At 45.0% G+C, this 19225-nt stretch overlaps 1 protein-coding gene across 4 annotated transcripts in view; it reads right to left on the bottom strand.

Annotated features, from left to right (window-relative positions):
• SEPTIN11 (septin 11) overlaps nt 1–19225 on the bottom strand; it is a 74256-nt gene that overhangs the window by 12239 nt on the left and 42792 nt on the right. For all 4 annotated transcript variants that reach the window (XM_073340439.1, XM_073340441.1, XM_073340440.1 and 1 more), the window contains exons 3-7: nt 16137–16332; nt 12115–12301; nt 9824–9985; nt 6640–6736; nt 4754–4922 (exon numbers count right to left, since the gene is read on the bottom strand). In XM_073340439.1, the coding sequence (XP_073196540.1) occupies nt 4754–4922; nt 6640–6736; nt 9824–9985; nt 12115–12301; nt 16137–16332 (811 nt within the window). The remainder of the gene's footprint in view (nt 1–4753; nt 4923–6639; nt 6737–9823; nt 9986–12114; nt 12302–16136; nt 16333–19225) is intronic.

Genomic DNA, 19225 nt, shown 5'->3' with positions numbered 1-19225 from the left:
ACTATTATTCTTCCTCTGAATCACCATCTTTTACAGCTTTAATTTCTTCATTCCTCCATCAACACAAAGGAATCTGTTTCTTGACACTGATTTACTACCCAACGAGGAGATGCTGCAGCAGACCTCTGGGGGATAAAATGGGCCAACACACACGTACACAAAGAGCTGCGATTTTTAGAGTCGCTCAGGGGATTTGGAAGCCAAATTCCCATTTATTTTATTCCTTTGGTGGCTTTGAAAATCTCAGTCAAAAGGATAGCTGGAGTTTGCCAGCAACTCTTTTCCCAGGTTGCATTCCTGAGAACAAACAATCCCAATTAAAGCTCCATTGATATGGATTTTGTGTTTACACCCAGGCTACTTTCTATGCGTAGGCACAATGAGGATAATTAAAACTGACAGGTTTCAGAGTAACAGCCGTGTTAGTCTGTATTCGCAAAAAGAAAAGGAGTACTTGTGGCACCTTAGAGACTAACCAATTTATTAGAGCATAAGCTTTCGTGAGCTACAGCTCACTTCCTCAGATGCATATCGTGGAAACTGCAGCAGGCTTTATATATACACAGAGAATATGAAACAATACCTCCTCCCACCCCACTGTCCTGCTGGTAATAGCTTATCTAAAGTGATCATCAGGTGGGCCATTTCCAGCACAAATCCAGGTTTTCTCACCCTCCACCCCCCCACACAAATTCACTCTCCTGCTGGTGATAGCCCATCCAAAGTGACAACTCTTTACACAATGTGCATGACAATCAAGTTGGGCTATTTCCTGCACAAATCCAGGTTCTCTCACATCCCCCCCCACCCCCATACACACACAAACTCACTCTCCTGCTGGTAATAGCTCATCCAAACTGACCACTCTTCAAGTTTAAATCCAAGTTAAACCAGAACATCTGGGGGAGGGGGTAGGAAAAAACAAGAGGAAACAGGCTACCTTGCATAATGACTTAGCCACTCCCAGTCTCTATTTAAGCCTAAATTAATAGTATCCAATTTGCAAATGAATTCCAATTCAGCAGTTTCTCGCTGGAGTCTGGATTTGAAGTTTTTTTGTTTTAAGATAGCGACCTTCAGGTCTGTGATTGCGTGACCAGAGAGATTGAAGTGTTCTCCGACTGGTTTATGAATGTTATAATTCTTGACATCTGATTTGTGTCCATTTATTCTTTTACGTAGAGACTGTCCAGTTTGACCAATGTATATGGCAGAGGGGCATTGCTGGCACATGATGGCATATATCACATTGGTGGATGTGCAGGTGAACGAGCCTCTGATAGTGTGGCTGATGTTATTAGGCCCTGTGATGGTGTCCCCTGAATAGATATGTGGGCACAATTGGCAACGGGCTTTGTTGCAAGGATAAGTTCCTGGGTTAGTGGTTCTGTTGTGTGGTATGTGGTTGTTGGTGAGTATTTGCTTCAGGTTGCGGGGCTGTCCATAGGCAAGGACTGGCCTGTCTCCCAAGATTTGTGAGAGTGTTGGGTCATCCTTTAGGATAGGTTGTAGATCCTTAATAATGCGTTGGAGGGGTTTTAGTTGGGGGCTGAAGGTGACGGCTAGTGGCGTTCTGTTATTTTCTTTGTTAGGCTATTACCAGCAGGACAGTGGGGTGGGAGGAGGTATTGTTTCATATTCTCTGTGTATATATAAAGCCTGCTGCAGTTTCCACGATATGCATCTGAGGAAGTGAGCTGTAGCTCACGAAAGCTTATGCTCTAATAAATTGGTTAGTCTCTAAGGTGCCACAAGTACTCCTTTTCTTTTTTTAATTAAAACTGAGTTAGTGAAACATTTGCCCCTGCTTCGGGCCAGTGCTTTATTCTTCATTGCGTGCAGTGATTTTCTTTGTTAGTTCCTCCTGCAATCCCAATCAAACATAGCCTTCAGATTGCTACATCTCAGGCTTAATCTTGCACACAGTGCTCAGTAACCCCAGCTCCCACCAATTTCCCCATAGCCCCTTGCAGGAATGGGTCTCTCATGAGCTGCTCTTCTGCACTATCAACCACAGACAGAGACAGTCTCATGATGCCAGCTAACCTAGCTGGGTTCCCAGCACTTGAATGGTGGAAGTCTCATAGGGTTCAGTTCTCGTGAGATTCTCACCATCTGAGAATGGGAAAATGAAAATGAGCTTCTTTTGGATCTGGACTGGAAACAGTCCCAGACTGGTGGTAATAGGTAAAGATCCAGACAAACGAATCAGAATCTACCTGAAACTCAATTTTCGATGGAAGGTTCTGTTTGTGGCCCATATCTAATCGAAATCCTGTAAATGTCCAAGTATAGGCTCTGGATACACTACCTTCTTCATCAACAGAGCTGCTAGCACCCTGTGCGTGCTTTCAGTTTTATCTGTTCGTTTGAGTGAAGATTAGAAACTGCAGTTGCAATATAGTATCCTAGAGAGCAGCAGAGCCTTACGAAACCAAACTGAAAGCACTCCATACTCAGTTAATCATATCCTGCCTTGCAACCCACATCTTGGTCACAAACAAAAGAGCAGGGTGATGTGGAAGGCGGAAGGCTGGCCAGCTGATGCAGGATTTTTTCCGGCGACAGACAAAATTACTCATTTTTACTGATATCACCTTATTATTTTAGCCTGGCATTTGCAGAAGAGCCTACCAAAGTTAGGCCCTCAACTACAGTTGGAAATCCCACCCTTCGTGTGAAACTTTCAAATACGTGAAAGCCAGCAAGCTACATTGTTTGTTGATGTAATACCACTGACTTTCTTGGAATTCGTCTGGGCCAAATTCTCTGCTGGTAGAATTCCATGACTTCCCTAGAATTCGTCTGGGTCAAATTCTTTCTTGGGGCAACACCGCTGACCTCTCGGCCGTTATGCCAGCAGAGAATTTGGCCCAGGAATTCAAAATGACACATGGAAAACTCACTGGAGGCGTATAAAAGCAAGGCCATTTGGGATTTCAGGAACTTCTTACAGTTGCAGCACTCTAGAGATGCTGTTACTTCAGCTATCAAACGAAGAGGCATAAACCTACATTCCAGAGAAAACTCCCAGAATCTGAACATTTACATCCAATTAAGGAAAACACGTTTCCAAATTACTGTCAATTAAAAAAAAACAAACGTTCTAGCTTTTATTTTAAAAATCGATAGGCCAGTTAACAACCCAAGCGACGGAGAAAGGATTCCACAAAGAGGAGGAAAATGCATGGGAAGCAAGGAGAGTACAACAGTAAAGAGACGCTGTCTGTTTTTTGTGGGGTACAACCCACCTCTTCTCAAACAAAAAGACAAAACCAAAAACCTTCTGTTAGGAACACAGACACTTCCTCCTGTTTTAGCACCTCTTTGAGCCTGCACGAGCAGTGGCCTGCATTCTTGCAACGAGCTTAATTTCACTGACACTGGCCTCTCATTTACATGCTTCCTTTCTGCAATATCCTGTTTAGTGTAAACAGTTTGCTGCGGTCTTATCCAGCTTGCTTAAGATTAATAGAATACTTACTGCTCCTGACAGAGTAATGTAAACCAGCTGAGGAGCTGGGATTGCTGCGGACATGCTCTCTGTAGACCACGACTCAGACTCAAGGGAATGCATATTTGCTTGCTTGTCTTGGGAGAAATAATGGATACCCTCCCTACACGACCGTTTCCCTCATTTTGGGAATACAACTACTGCAGGAAAAGGGGGTGGGGGTACTTTAAACTACTAGCATCCACCCGATGTATAAAATTAGGTACTTTCCCCATTTCCTTTCTACTTATAAACTTGAGCAAAAGTGGCCTCAAGTACACAGGAAGCAATGGAAATTCCTTGGATTCCTGAATGGGAAGGGCTGAGCCCATCTTAAGTCAAAAGAAAAGGAGTACTTGTGGCACCTTAGAGACTAACCAGTTTATTTGAGCATAAACTTTCGTGAGCTACAGCTCACTTCATTGGATGCATACTGTGGAAACTGCAGAAGACATTATACACACAGAGACCATGAAACAATACCTCCTCCCACCCCACTCTCCTGCTGGTAATAGCTTATCTAAAGTGATCACTCTCCTTACAATGTGTATGATAATCAAGTTGGGCCATTTCCAGCACAAATCCAATAAATTGGTTAGTCTCTAAGGTGCCACAAGTCCTCCTTTTCTTTTTGCGAATACAGACTAACAGGGCTGTTACTCCGAAACCTGTCATCTTAAGTCATTGCTCTCTGGAAAGGAAATCAAACTTCAGCTGGTTAGAGAGCAGGGGACCGACGCCCCTCTCACTCATGCCGGTGGAACTTCGCCTAGTCATTGAAGCTTAATACTGGTGTCAGTCTGGCCTAAGCGAGAGGGATGCAAACTTGACCTTCCATACCGGGGTTATATGAGCATTGGTGTGAGGAGAACAAGGCCGTATCTTTACCTCAAGCTATGGAACACACCTGGGTTTAATGTTGCCAAGGATCAGAAAGAAATCCTGTTTGCAGTGATTGGTGCCAGCAGACAATCTGCAATTTCAAGGATTGCACATGCACACCCCCCCCCACAGATTTAGGCACAGGCTGACTTAGTGGCATAATAGTGGCAATGCAATCAGAGTCTAATTTTGGATCTAACTCACTCCAGCCAGGAAAGACTTGGGGTGCTGAAGGGGCAACATGTTTGGCTGTTTGGATGAGGGAAAACAAAAAAACCCCAAGGAGAATGTAGGAGGGTAGAGAAGGAAAAACAAGTGCTGTCACTCACTAGTGACTCACACCAGCAAAGGAATATGGGCTTTGTTATGCTTTCATACCTGAATGGTTTACTATCAGGGTCAGTGTCTTTGAATCCCATTTCTTCTAGCTTACAGCGCCTGTACAATTCATAGTGCCGGGTGTGCGTCTGCTCTCTCAAGTCCTCCATGTTCACTCGGATCAACATCTCACGCAGCTTCACAAAGTCACAATGGTTTTCGTTTTCAACTGCAAAAGAAACGAAAAGAAAAACAGCCCATCAAGAAAGAAAAAAGAAAGTTACATCCAGCGGGTTTTCACCATTCCTCTTTCTTCATGGTTAGTATTTACTGTGCACAGATGCATGTCTATGCAGCTTGTGTATTAGTCTGGAGTTCCACACGTCAGGCAGTGTTAGAAATTAGGGGCCCATGTTACAGCAGTGTAAACTGGGTTCACTGTAAATCGGAATAAAGCACTAGGTTTCCTGGGAATGAGGGGAAACTGACACGGCACATGACTAGTATGAGATTTCCAAATGTTGCTAGCTTATTTCCTAACCCTAATTCACTCAGAGATGTTGCTCTGATTTGTGTTGTATGATGAAACTCGCCAGGCGCTCTAAGTTGCTCAGTGAGAAAACTGCTGAAAAATATTCGAACAGCTGAAGAATTATTTTGCAAACACTCTTGCAGTTTGTTGCACTGAGTCTCTGACATGCTGCTTTCCAGTCAGGTACCTCTACGTCCCCTGCCTGAATGCGTACCAAGAGCAGGGCATCAGCACTATCTGTGCTGGCAGGATTAGACAATACAGTGGTAAAAATAACTAGGCCCTCTCCATTTCACCTCATCCACCGTTGCTACCACTTGGGGAGCTGCAGTGGGGGTGAATTGCAGGGCCTAGGCTTTGCCAGTGTCTATACATTCTGGGTTGGTTTTTCAAACATGAAGGGTATGTCTATACTGCACACTAACACAGGGGTCTGACTCAGGTTTGAGTCCAAGCCCCCCTTCTGTCCACACACAATTCAGTCTACCTCACATCAGCAAGAACTCAGGACCTGGGTCCCTTAAACCTGGCTAGGGAGGTGGGTCAGAGCCCAATTCCTGCTGAGACTTGGGTCCAAGCCCCTGTTATTTTGCAGTGTGAATGCAGCTTAAGCTGCAGATCTGAGACAGAAGGTCTGAGTAGTGCAGCACGGACGCACTACCACAGCCGTGAGACCAGGGGCCAGCAGTTGTAAGCCCAGGTTTACAATGCAGTGTGGACACAAGTATGGGCATGGAGGCAACAAATCCACAAGCCCTGCTCCCACACACCCAGGCTTAGCATGCAATGTAGACATGCCCTCAGAGACAAGTTCTAGTCGCAGGTAGATGCAGGGCTTCCATTGACTTCCAGAGGAACCAGCACATCCAAGGGAAGAATTTGGCCTTCATTGGCATTTTGTTAGAATTTCAGGATGAGATTTTCACAAGCACTCAGCATTTGCCCAACTCTGATCCCATTTCAATCAATGAGAAAACTCCCATTGACTTTCATCAGAGATGAGTAAGGCACGTGCTGCATATTCCTTGAAAATAAAGCAAACCATTCACCTGTCTGACCATTCCCTGTTATCAGAGTTAGTTTACTGGCACAGAAATGTCAGGAACACAAAAAGAAAAAAGTTACAAATGAAATATTTGCCAACGTCTCTGAATTCTAACCTGCTCTTCCCCAGATCAGAGAGTCAGGTTGTGGATTCACGCCTTTCACAAGTGACCAAGAGACCAATCTCAAGGTTAAGAAGTGCTTACGAAGCCCTGTTTTGTTTTGCTTTTTAAATGGCCTTTTTGCCCCTGACCACTGCAAAGTTCTTCCCGCCCAACGCCAGAAATTGGCAGACAGCCTCAACAGATCAGCAATTTTTTAAAAACTGGATGGCATAAAACAAGGAGTTTTTGTTTGTCTTTGGACATACCCTGCACAACCCCCCATGGATACTGCCTGGCCTTGCTCATCTTATTGCCAATCTTCACTTCTTCAGTACTGCCAACAACAGCAAATGGAAGATGGACCTACAAAAGCAAAGAGACAAAGAGATTAGGGATTTCCTGTGTTGCTTTGCCAGGGAGTGTTTTCGAAGAAAGCTCTATTTACTATAGCAGCTGTGATTTTTTATTTAAAGTTACTAAAATGCCTTTGCAATCCAGCTGGTGTCTTTGGATGATCAATGGAGGCTCTAGATCAGAGGCATGCTCGGACTTCAGAAAGGAAAAATCTAAAGCAGATGAGCCACCTCCTACAAAAATGTCTTAGTCAACTACAGCACTTGCATTTCATTACAACATGGACTTTAAATATAAAGGTCAGTGCACTTCACTGCAGCTTAATGCCCAACACATTCATTTTCAGAACAAATTTAACCCCCCTGTTTTTTGAGATGGGATAGAGATGAAATCCTGCAAATGGGAGAGTAATGAGTTTTCTTCTATATCTGTGTCTATCGGATGACCGTACAAATGTTAAACCCGGAACCGGTGTCTTTTGCACAAGGCAATCAAAATGGAAACGGATTTGAATGTTAAAAAATCAAATGTCACACAGTAAAAACAACTATGCTTCTCAAAAGAAGGGGCCATTTAAAAAAAAAAATTAAAAATTAAATATTTGCCAAAGCTTTTTAATCCAGCCATTTGCAGTAGCTAGAAGTAACTGTTCGATCTCCCAGGAAAGGGCCAGGCCATGACTGCAGACACAGCCCTAAGCAAGAGGTGGTGTGTAAACTGCACCACCACCGGAGGCAGCCTTCCTCACAACTCATCCCTGGCTTCCTACTGGGTGGGTATTAATTTGCAGTTGGCCCACACCAGCAGCACACTTGGGACCCACTATGGCCAGTTGTGCTAGCCAGTAAGGAGAGAGCCTGAGTATGAGTGGGGAGAAGGTAGGGAGAAGAGATGGAGTGAAGCTCCACCCATTTTCCACCGCCCAGCTGCTCTGGGAGAACGGAGCAGAGAGACCAGGACGAAGGCAGCTGATCAAAGCCCTGCAAGGGGATTTGAGACAGTCCCAGCAGCTGGAAGAGATGCTCAGAACCCCTGCCAAGAGGAAGCTAGGCCTGCACGCCAGCCTCTGGAGAGCTTGGCCAGGTGGTATTTTCATAGCCTGTCCTTTGAAAGGGCTGGTATGGACCAATGCCCAGCCTGGGCAGCCAAGCCAAGAATGGGGCAGATGGATGGGAGGAGAAATCATCCCCGCCTGGCCATGGAGCAGCTGCAGCTCCCTCACTAAAACAAACTTCCACTGGCCCTTCCACTCAGCCCCAAAAGGGTGCAAGTCAGAGAAGCAGGATGTGCTTCTCCTCCCCTAGCCCACCCCACGCGCCTGCCTCTCCCTCCCTCACTGCCATGCGGGTTGATTGCAGGGCTGAGCTCTGCATTGTGCCAGGCACGCACCCACTGGAATTTTGCCCGCCTTCCCTCTCGGAGTTCTGCTACCCCAGAGACATAGGGGCTGGATTTCATGCTGTTCACCCACTCCTGCTTTCCTGGAGCATCCAAACTCTCAGGCTACATCCACACTGCAGCCACGAGTGTGCTTCCCAGCATGGACAGACGGACATACGCTAGCTCTGCGAGCCACCCGAGTACCTACCCAGGGGTGCGGGCTCATACGTCCTTGGCCAGCTAGCCCGAGTGGCTGCCTGTGCTCCCCCTGAGCTTGTGCATGTTGCTCTACCCTGTGCTGGGATGCTTGCTGCCAGCTGCAGAGCAGACAGCCTCAGGTCACGTCTCTGTGCAACCACATGACCAGAGCTCCAGGATGGACCCTCAGAGGACAACTCACAGTTTAGTGCTGGCACCACAGACAGCAGGGACAGCCTTCTGTTTAAGGCACTGCCTGGGTTCAGCTTGTGCCTCTGGGAAGGCAGCTAGACACAACATGGTCCTTCATGTTTGTGAGGTGCTGTTAAGACAGCAGCAGGCACCAGAGAGATTCCCAAGAAACAAACTTCAATATATATTTTTTAAAAATAGAACAAAATAGAAAGAGTTTTCTTGCACTAAGTGTGGCGAGAAATATACTCTCCTCTCAACCAAGCACAGCTAATGTGATTCTAGGTGGCCCAAGTCGTAACCATGAGCTAAGTTGTTAGAATGGCAAAAATGGCTGATCTCCTCAATTCAATGGTTCGAATGACCAAAAACGAGAACAAATAAAATCTGTGTTCCAGGTTCTGTGTTCCAAGCAGCCAGTCAGCCCGGGACTTCACCTGGGGAAGAGCAGTGGGGGAGTGTTGAACCTTTGCTTTCACCAAAGAGAACAAAGAATAACTGGGTTCAAAAAAGAACTAGATAAATTCATGGGGGGTAGGTCCATCAATGGCTATTAGCCAAGATAGGCAGGGATGCAACCCCCGGCTCCAGGTGTCCCTACCCTTGGACAGCCGGAAGCTCTGGACTGGATAGATGGATCACTATATGCATGTACAGCTCCTAGCACAATGGGGCCCTGATCTTGGTTGGGGACCTCTATGTGCTACTGTAATACAGTTAGAGGCAAAGGGCTTAGATTCCTCCTCTGCTTTTTCAAACAAGCCTCCCGGGGTGCAATTCATCTCTCCCTGCGTAACCCTTGTGTAAAGACCTGCCTACACTAGCTTTATTTCCCTAAAAATCTCTCTTATTGCTACCACTGGTGCAGTTTGTGCTAGCAGAGGTCAGTTGCCAGCAGTCCCCACCACTTTAACCACCGCACTACCCAGAACTGCTCCACACGGGACCAGAGCACCAGCTGCCTGATTCTAGCCCTCCCCCAGAAACTTAATCAAAGGAAGGTGAAGTGGATCACCCAGCAACAAGCAATGAGTGGGAACAGGAGGCCTTGCTCCAAGTCCTCTGCCCTGATCACTCTGCCCTCCGGGGATATGAATATTTAGTAAGGGGGAAAGCACATGGGAAAGGACACGCTCAGCAGAGAAGAAATATTTTCAAGCCCAAGCCCACCCCGTTTTATTAAGTCCTGCTGACCAGAGCGGAGGGGGGCTTCCATCAAACTCTATTTATTGGCTCATGTTTGAGTTTCAGTTGGAAAAGCAAAAGGATGCAGCATCCCCCTGCCCTGGGGGTGGGGATGGATGGGTTCAGAAAAACAATACTTACACTCATTGTAGCATTTATCTCAGCCACTGTCTCTTCATCTGTGGGGAACTGATAGATCTGGACACCATTGCTGACCAGCTCACTCATGATTTTACTCTTGAATTTATGCAACTCGTTTTTTGCAATCGTATCAGCTTTGGCTATTATAGGGATAATGTTAACCTGCAAGGCAAAGAGAGCGCTGTCATTTTACTTTGCCAATGGCCTCATAAAGGACACCTCCCTCAATATATTCAACCAGAAGAGGACAAAGAACATGGCACATAAAAACAGTGATGCAATACAAACTTTCTACTAGAACAGAAATTGCCGGTCCATCCACTGCATTTGATATTTTTGGGGGGGTGGTGAAGCAAGCAACGTTGGCTGAGACAGGATTGCGCCAATCGCTTTTCATGTGTAGAGAAGGGCTCCATTAAAAGTCAAATGCAATTTGGCAACATGTTATTTCCTCTTCTGTAGCAGTTGTTTACTTTTTTAACTAGGGCGGAGAGGAAATGCTGTCAGACAGACTATCCAAACAGTTCCAAAGGAAATTACCATCTAGGCACTCATCCTCTTCAGACGTGTAGCATGCTTAACTACTCTAGAGCTCACCTTCAGAAAACAGCCTAGAGATTTATCCTTGAGCACCTCTACAGCCTAGTATTAAAAGGAAACGTTCATATAAGATGAACAAAGTGTAGGGATTGGACAGAGATGAATTGTCCCTTTATTGCATTGGCCTGAAATGAGCAACCTTGTCCTCCCCCATTAAAGAAGCTTGCATCCCCCCTATACTGCTTAGGGGAGTCGCACTAAATTTGGCAAACTTCAAGTACATACAGGAAGAAACTGGACGCAGAGCCAGATCCTCAGATGGAGCTACACTAATTTACATTGGCTGAGGACCATGGGGCGATAGGGATCAGGGAGCTTCATGCAGGCCACAGCTCTGCTGTGACAAATGAAGATCTGTGTATCCTTTCTTGGTCTCTCTCTCGCCCTAGATTGCTGGCTGTTGTAACTTGCTTATGGTCCCCAAGGGTCTGGCCTATCCAGCTCACCACAGCCATAGGTTAATGTAGCTCTTGCTCAACAGTGCCTTTTAAACCAACTCTGAAAAGACCAGACTGCGAGGTGTGATCTAGGGTTGATTAGTAGCCTTCCTTCATTTATTCTGCCCTGTGGCAATATAAAATGCTGCTACAGTAAGGAAGACGTTAATATGGACCTATATGGAGACATTTTAACTACAGTACTTGAAAATCCTCTTAAATTATATAGACTAATTCCTTTCTGAGGATGGCCCTGTAACAGCAACTAATCCCTGTCCAGGGAGAAGTTAAGACTAGTGCCAATTACAGGCAAATTCTCAGCAAATCTCTGCAACTACAGAACAAGACGACTCGAAGCTTTACCCACATCATCATCATCAGGCAACCTGTTACGAATTCTTCATGGCTCTTGGGCTCCAGAGTCACTCAATAGACGTGGAACGTTCTACGCATATGAAATGAAGAGCTCCAGCTGCCCGCTTTCCTGTCCTGCACGTATTTCAAACCAGAATGCAAGCAGCTGACCATGTCACAGTGCTGGTGGGCAGAGGGCATTTAAGTATTTAGGAATACCAGCTTCCTTTCAAGGGGCTTGGGTTTTCAGCTAACTTTTCTCTGCTAAAAGATGCTCTTGAACATGAAACATTTGAACAGGAGCTTCTCTTTACCCATCTGAGGGCTAAATCAGCGCCCCACCCACTGCTAGATCTACTGGCTATATCATCAGTAAGGATAGTTTTGCCTGCAGTGCAGAATTGCTGATCAACTATATCAAATAGTGTTTGGCTGTGAGGGGGGCATTTGCAGCAAAGCACAGAGGAGTTTTGACCCCCAAATGCCAAAAATGGGGCTCTATTGGTATGAAACGAGGGCCATCCGTGTGAGCACACACTATAGTTTCATTTGCAGCAGCCTGTTTCAGCATTGCTGCTCATTTGGGGCTGGTGTGGAGTAAAGTGGGTGATGTTATCATTCTAACTGGACATGGTGGACCAGTTTGGATGAAAAAGAACCCAGATTTTTGCCCAAATCCCAGTTAATGGGGAGAGCCTTTGGAAATTCATTAGTGCTAACCTGCTCTTGCTGTCGAGAAATCTGATAAGCTCTTTTAAGCCTTCTCTGCACTCCTATCCATTCACAGCTGCTAGAGAGAATGGGTATTTTCCTTCCACCTTCTGCTAGATCCTTGGCACGGTCACCAAATTAAGTGGCAGCAGGAGAGAATCACAGGGGCATGACATGGGTAGTGCATACCTTACTGTCGAGCTTCTTCATGGTGACTAGGTCAAGAGACTTCAGTGAGTGTCCCGTAGGTGCGATGAAATATAGGCAGGCGTGAATCCTTGTGTCATGGTAATTAAACAGGGAACGCTTGATCTTCAGTTCCTCCTGCAGATAGGCTTCAAACTGAGTGTCGATATATTCAACTATGGGCTTATAGCTGAAAATTTGGAAGGAACAGTTCTTTTCAGATCAGGGCATTCGCTATTGGTAAGTTACAGTCTAACTGGCAGACACGCATGACGTCTCATTGCCTTTTTTGGGGGTGGGGGCATGTCTAATTTTAAGACACTGCCATTGACCACCTTCATGTTCACCATGAGATTTTCTACTTCTGGAGCCAAGCCCCGTCCCCAGCCCATACGCCTTTCTGAATGACCATGTGTTTTATCTTAGACCAGAAGAAAACGCATCATACAAGATTTCAGCTATGGTGGATGGAAGAGAGCCTAGGCTTTCAAATCACGGAGGCCACAACAGCCTCGACACACACTACAGCACAAACCATTTGCTTGTCTGTATCAAGAGCGACCAGATACGTGTGATGCAAAAAAAATCCCAGCTGTTCCAAACTCCGGGCTGTTATTTTAAAGGGAAGAGAGACTTACCTGGGATAACCAGTTCTCAGGAGTTTAGATTGCAGAGCAAAGCTGCTAATTTTTTTTTTTTTTTTTTTGACAGCTTTACTGGAGATGCGATCTGATTCATTAATTGACTCTGCCTTCAGAGAAGGGTGTCATGGTCCCAGCTTTGTAGTTCGTGCCGTTCAAACTGTTTGTTGCTGGGCGCTAGCCACCATCCACCGAAAGCTGAGCTCAATGCAAGCCTATTGCCGATAGGTTTCTAAGTTGGGGACTGATCCTTTGAGGTTCTGAGCACCCCTAGTTCCCAATAAAGCCAAAAAAAGTTGGTAACCCACAGCATATGCAGGGTCAGGCCCTCGAACAGCAGGCATTCATTGGATTCCCCCTCTCCACCCACAACACAGTGCATGCTGAGAGCGCAATTGTCCAAATTCTTATCCCCTGGTTAGAAAACTTTAAATGAAGTCAACTAAACAATCTTTCCTGCAGCTAATGTGCACTCAGTCCGTTGGACACAGTGGAGTAAATCCCGAGCTGCTGTAAATCTGCGACTTCAACAGAATGAGGCCAGTTTACACCAGCTGAGATTCTGGGCCTCATTTGCCAGACCCCAGCAAAAATAATGCCTCAGCCTATTTTCCCACCCTCCCCCTACCCTGGTTGGCTCCCTCCCGGGCTTTAAAAGCTGTGGCTCATTAGCAGGTCCCCTGTTCGAACCCACTGACATTCATTCACAGGAAATACAGCTTCAAAATCCCAGCTTTATATTCACATTTTAGAGCTCCTTCGAGACTGAAATTAGAGTCAGCTATTTAGAAGACACTGCCCAGATTAAACAAAGGACAAGGGTCTGCTCCATTTAATGTTCTGCTGTTTAACCTGCCCCGGGGCCAGAGAGCAATGCAAGGAGTGGGTATTAGTTCTCTTAAGTGGAGTTACATTGAAATTCTGCTGCTTTCCTGCCATCTCCTCATCCCACTGCACTCTTGGGCACAAGAAAAAACACTCAGAGAAGCGACAGGAGCATAAAGCCATGAGATGTTCCCGACACTTCAGGTCTCACAGCAGCCTCATGGTGATAAGAGCGGACAGGATGAAGATGAGCCCGTTAGGGGTCACAGGTGGAGGAGCTGAGAACATTCCCTGTGCAGGTAGCCAGAAATGCATCCAGTATCTGAATCCAGAGCAGGGAACCAAGTCCGGCTCCAGACTGCAGGGCAGCTATTTGAAGGCTGTATGCAGCAGCGCATGATTGGGTGTGTGATCCACCACATTCCTCCCTGGTTTAGCTCTTGGGAGTGTAGATTGGTGCGGAATACGGCCCAGATCTAACAACCACCTGTGCAGGGCACACGGTGGTCAGCACTGTTAACCACATGGCTTACAAAACAGCGGTCAAACACCTCACGGTGAGTGCTCAGAACACAGTCCTCCCTCCAGTCTCCAACCCCTGAGTAACACTGTCTGATCTGACACAGATGATCCAAGGAGGCCTCAGACAATAGTGTATTGTAGAAGAGGCTGTGGCTGTCTGCTTGGGACCTGTCATGGTCTGAAATTAGAGAAGATGCTGTACAAAAGGGTCACCAAAATGGTCTGGAAAGCCCTAGTCTGGTAGCCCCCGTTGCTGCAGTCACAGGTGACAAGTCTCGGACTGTTCTGCGGCAGAGTTGGAATAATGGCTTTCCTGTGCCCGTCACGCTGTGGCTGCCTCTCTAAAGGAGCTCTGGAGAGTGAAGTCTGAGGGACTCCAATAACAATACTGCCTGCTCTTGCTGTCTGTTGAATGAATCAAACGCAAAGTGACCCAGCAGTAACAAGCTGCCATGTTCCCATGCTGAACACCTGCTCCTTCTCTGACTTGCCTTCCTTCTAGCTTGAGAGCATATGGCATCGCTCAAAGCACAGAGCTGCCTACGGTCAACACACACTTCACTTTTCATTTCTCCTTTGCGGGAAGGCACACGGTGCGTTAGTTAAAAGCTGCTGCAGAGCAGGAGGAGCGAAGCTTGGATAGTTCACAACACACACAGCATTTTGGTGCAATCGCAGCCAATGGGGATGCTTTTTAAAACAGCAATGACTGTCCAAAAACAAGAACAACCAACCAATGCCATGAATCTCGAGAAGTTTTCCATCAAGGGATAGAAATATTAAGACAAGCCCAACAATCTTAAAATACTGTCTGGGATTAGGCGATCCCAGGGGAAGGCAGACTTGTTGTTTAAGTGTAAGAATGTCTATTCGGACAGCGCAGTTGGGCATCCTAGAAATATTAAACAACAGTCTACATAGTATGTTGGAACGTACATGCAGAACGTTTACTTCTAGTCTGAAATGGGAAAATCTGCATCCAGACTAAAACCCATCCACATCCCAACATCACCTTAAGAACAAGGTGATCAGTGAGTTCTCTCTTGCTGAGGTCTGGAGGAATGAACGCCGAGTCAGGAATGCCTAAATTCTAGTCCCAACTTTGTCACGGATTTGAATGACCTTTCCGCAAGTCACTTCACTCACCATATCAGGTTCCCATTCATCAAAGAGTGATAGTATCTATCTGCTTTACACGTGTTGATTCCCTAGTTGATGACGAAACAGTGCTTTCAGCATGCAAAGCATTATCTAATTAAGTAATATTATTTAATACAAATTAAAAACCTACACAATTTAATAAGCTCATCTGTCAAACCAACAGTTTTCAGAAGCAACTTGACTTTTGCTTGGCATAATAAATCTCCACAATCCACTGCATTATTATTCTGCATTATTATTTCTATTATAGCAGTGCCTAGAGGCCCCCAATCAAAATCAGGGCTTCATTACACTTGGCACTACACATGCACATAAGAAGATACAGTCTCCACTTTGAAGAGCTTACATTCTAAATAGACAAGACTGACAAAGGATGAGAGGAGAAAAAAGCTTAGGGTAGGTCTACACAGCAACTAGACACCCAGGGCTGGCCTGTGCCAGCTGACTTGGGCTCACGGGGCTGTTTCTTTGCTCCCACCTTGTAGGGTCCCAGAGCCCAGGCTCCAGCCTGAGCATACAAGTCTACAAAGCAATTAAACAGCCCCACAGCCTGAGTCAGCTGGTAGGGGCTAGCTGTAGGTTTTTCTTTGCTGTGTAGCCATACCCAGAGAGAGCTGACGGGACCTATGCATGGTCACACAGCAGGTCAGGGAATAGAACCAAGGTCTCCCAAGTCCCAGTCCAGTGTTCTATCTGCTGGACTATGCGGTTTCCTTAATCAGAGTGCCACTAAACCCAACTGCTACAGCAGCACCAGGTTTGATGCTGCAGTCCTTGAGGACATTGGATACTGAATATTCCTGTAGTACGTTCAAGCCCTTCCAGCCTGAGGAGGAATCAATGCAAGACCCCCTTCCTATGCAAAAGGGACTTTACCTGTCATCTTTATTAATCTGATCTCCAAATCCAACTGTGTCAACAATGGTCAGCTTCAGACGGACGTTGCTCTCCTGGAGTTCATAGCTTCTTGCTTTCAACCTCACACCGGGCTCATTGTGGGTGGCTGGGTCACTTTCAAACTTTGTGTTAAACAGAGTGTCCATTAAGGTTGACTTGCCAATGCCGGTTTCACCTAAGCAGGCAAAAAATGGGTTAGAGCTAGAGACCACTTCGCCCCCCTACCATTCTGTCCAAAGCTCTCTTTAGAGCAGAGAGAGAGAGAGAGACATTGTTACTTCTGTCGCACCAAAAACACAGTGGATGGTTCTCAGACAGTGAGATAAGCTCTTCAGGCCTAGATGCCTTATAAGATGGCGGACATCTTGGTCAGCCACCGGGTTTTGAACTGGGGACTTTCAGAGTTCTGCAACAGCTTGAGCTGGGGTTGTAACAGACTCATTTCCCCTGCAGATCAGGCAGTGAGGGGGATCTGTAAGACATGCTCATCATTGGACTACCTACATCTTCTGATCAAAGGAAACTCAGCCCAAGTGAGCGCCCCAATCCATTATGTGATGGCTGCCAGTTTGGCAGACACCAGGTACCTCTAGAGCTATACGCATGAATTTCTACCGCTTCAGCCACGCTCTGTGGCTGAGAGCTGTAACTGACTCCCATTCTGTATGGATCGGGTCCAGAAGGGAGCACCACACACACACACACACACACACACACACCCCGCCTACCTATCAACCACTGGGTTACATTTACAGTTATAGACGATGTATAGACAACAGATGGGATACCGCAAATACATAAGTAACCGGCACAATTATGTTTCATCATTTTTAGGAGGAGCAAAGGGTTAATAAATATACTTTCCTGACAACAATTTTGTTAACACCCCTCTTGGGGAGGGGGTGAATTAGGCTTTATAGGTCTCCTGGACTAGGTCTTCTTAGAGAAGAGATTCGAAGTGTTGTGGGCTGGGTAGGAAGCTGAAATGTGCAGCACTGGTCAACAGACCAGGTGAGTTTTCTAGATGGGGGAAAACAAGAGTTGCCTTCCGCTGAAGGAGCGGGAATCAGCCATTGCTGGAAGCAGGTTATTAGACTTGTTAGACCCAAGATGTAAATATGGCAAATCCTACATTCCTAAGTACACTTTTCCTTCGTGTTTTCTTCTGCCATTGCTGGTTATTTTCACACTAGACTGATTGTTTATGTAATATCCTCTCTACAAACTCATGAAGAAGTTAATTCTTTGCCCAGACACTCCTCACACACTGTTTATAGGACATGTGCGTCCCAAATACTCCTAACTTGTACATAACCCTGGTACAGTATTCAGAATGCTGTCTCGAGAAATAACCATGCTCAAATTCCCTCTTATTATGAGCTAGACACTAATCTTAACAGCATTTTTCTTACAAAGAAACGGGACCCTCCAAACTCAGATTTATAGACTTTTACATTTTTTAAAAATTCCAATGGAAGCTGTTGCATTAGTCAAACATACAGTAAATTCAATTCTCCTGCAATATTTTTCAAACTAAATCACTGTAGAATCAAAAACCCAATAATGAAAAAAAATCAATAAAAATTAGATGACTTGATTTTCACAGTCTCAGCTGAGAGAAAGGCAAAAAAGTAAAGAATCCAAATGTGCGGCATAAATATTGACTTTTAAAAGTCTTTCAATTTTATTAATTTGAGATGTAATTAGTAACACAGGTAAATGAATGTTTAAAACAGGATTAAGTGGAAGGATCTGTTCAAATGTACAAGCTCCAAGACTTTATCATCATTCCACACAAGATAGTAAATGGAGGGAGGTGTATATCGCTGGTCTAGGTCCTGTTGTGGCAATCAAATCAAAGCAGGCAAACCCCCGCATCCACGTAGATCCCCACAGAAATCAGTAATTATATTGTTTGAAGTCAATGGGACTCTGCATAGGTTCAAGGTCTGGATTTAGATCTAACTGCAGGATTGAGGCCTTAATGAGGAAGCCAGGATATAGATACATAGAAATGCAAGTTATTTCTTAAAGGCAACTTAAAAGGCAAAGGATTATAAATATTAAAAATCAGGTTTGTGCAGTTTTAGCTAATTTATGGTTAGGCCTGGCAGAATTCAATGTTTTGTATATAATAATTTTGATGGATAATAGAAATGTTTATTTAAGCATCGTTTTCCATCTATTTTAATTTTTACAGTTCTCCAAAGTTATGGGAGGGGGGCGGACAACAATTATTTAACGACAGCAAACGTTAAGATTCAAAAAATTAAAAAGTTTTGCACCTATTAAACACACAAATTGCCTACACTGCATGTCAAAATATACAAAGTAAATAGCCTTAAATCAAACTAAGTTCTGAAGCAGCATTTCTCTTACTTTGCCTATCTGTAAATATCAATGGTTATCCATGGAAATATTTTTTGACCAGTTTGTGTACAGTGAAATTGACATTCACCAGTAAAAATCTAATTCTTCCAAGCCTGATGTGTACAGAAGGATGGGAAGGTTGGGGTTTTTTTGTTTGTTTGTTTTTTGTTCTTGAAACTGCTTTTCTACTTGCTTTTTAAACTTAAAGGGGACAAGAATAGCAAAACTTGGTCTTCTTTAGTTTTGCTGGAGGGCTTCAAAGTCTGCTCATTGTGAGCACTAACACATTGGTAAAGAATCAGCACTCCCTTCCATTAAAGAATTCCTTTAACCAAAATGTTAGTCATGGAAGTTAACAGTAAGTAGGTATTGACAAAACAAAACTAAAAACAAACCACAGAAACCAAGAATTTAAAAGAGTGACTACCAATCTCTTTTCTCAAACGCTCAACTTGCACTCTTGTGACCTCATCATTGCACTGGTTATCACAGAGCATTCCAGGGCAGACTAGACATGAATTTCTAATGTAAAAACACAAGCAGGAAAGGGAGAAAAATTGTTAAAAGCAAAACCATTTTAAATATATTAAGCAAGCAAAAAGGGAATCTATGGGCCCAATTTGTTTTCAAGTCACCACTAAGATACCTTGAGGGAAGGCAGTACTGAGGAATGGGGTCTTTCTGAAAGTAAAGGTGGT

The sequence above is a fragment of the Lepidochelys kempii genome, chromosome 4 (genome assembly GCF_965140265.1).
Source record: "Lepidochelys kempii isolate rLepKem1 chromosome 4, rLepKem1.hap2, whole genome shotgun sequence".
NCBI lineage: Eukaryota > Metazoa > Chordata > Testudines > Cheloniidae > Lepidochelys > Lepidochelys kempii.
Note: the sequence above shows the minus strand (reverse complement) of the source record. Positions and strands in the feature narration are given on the sequence as shown.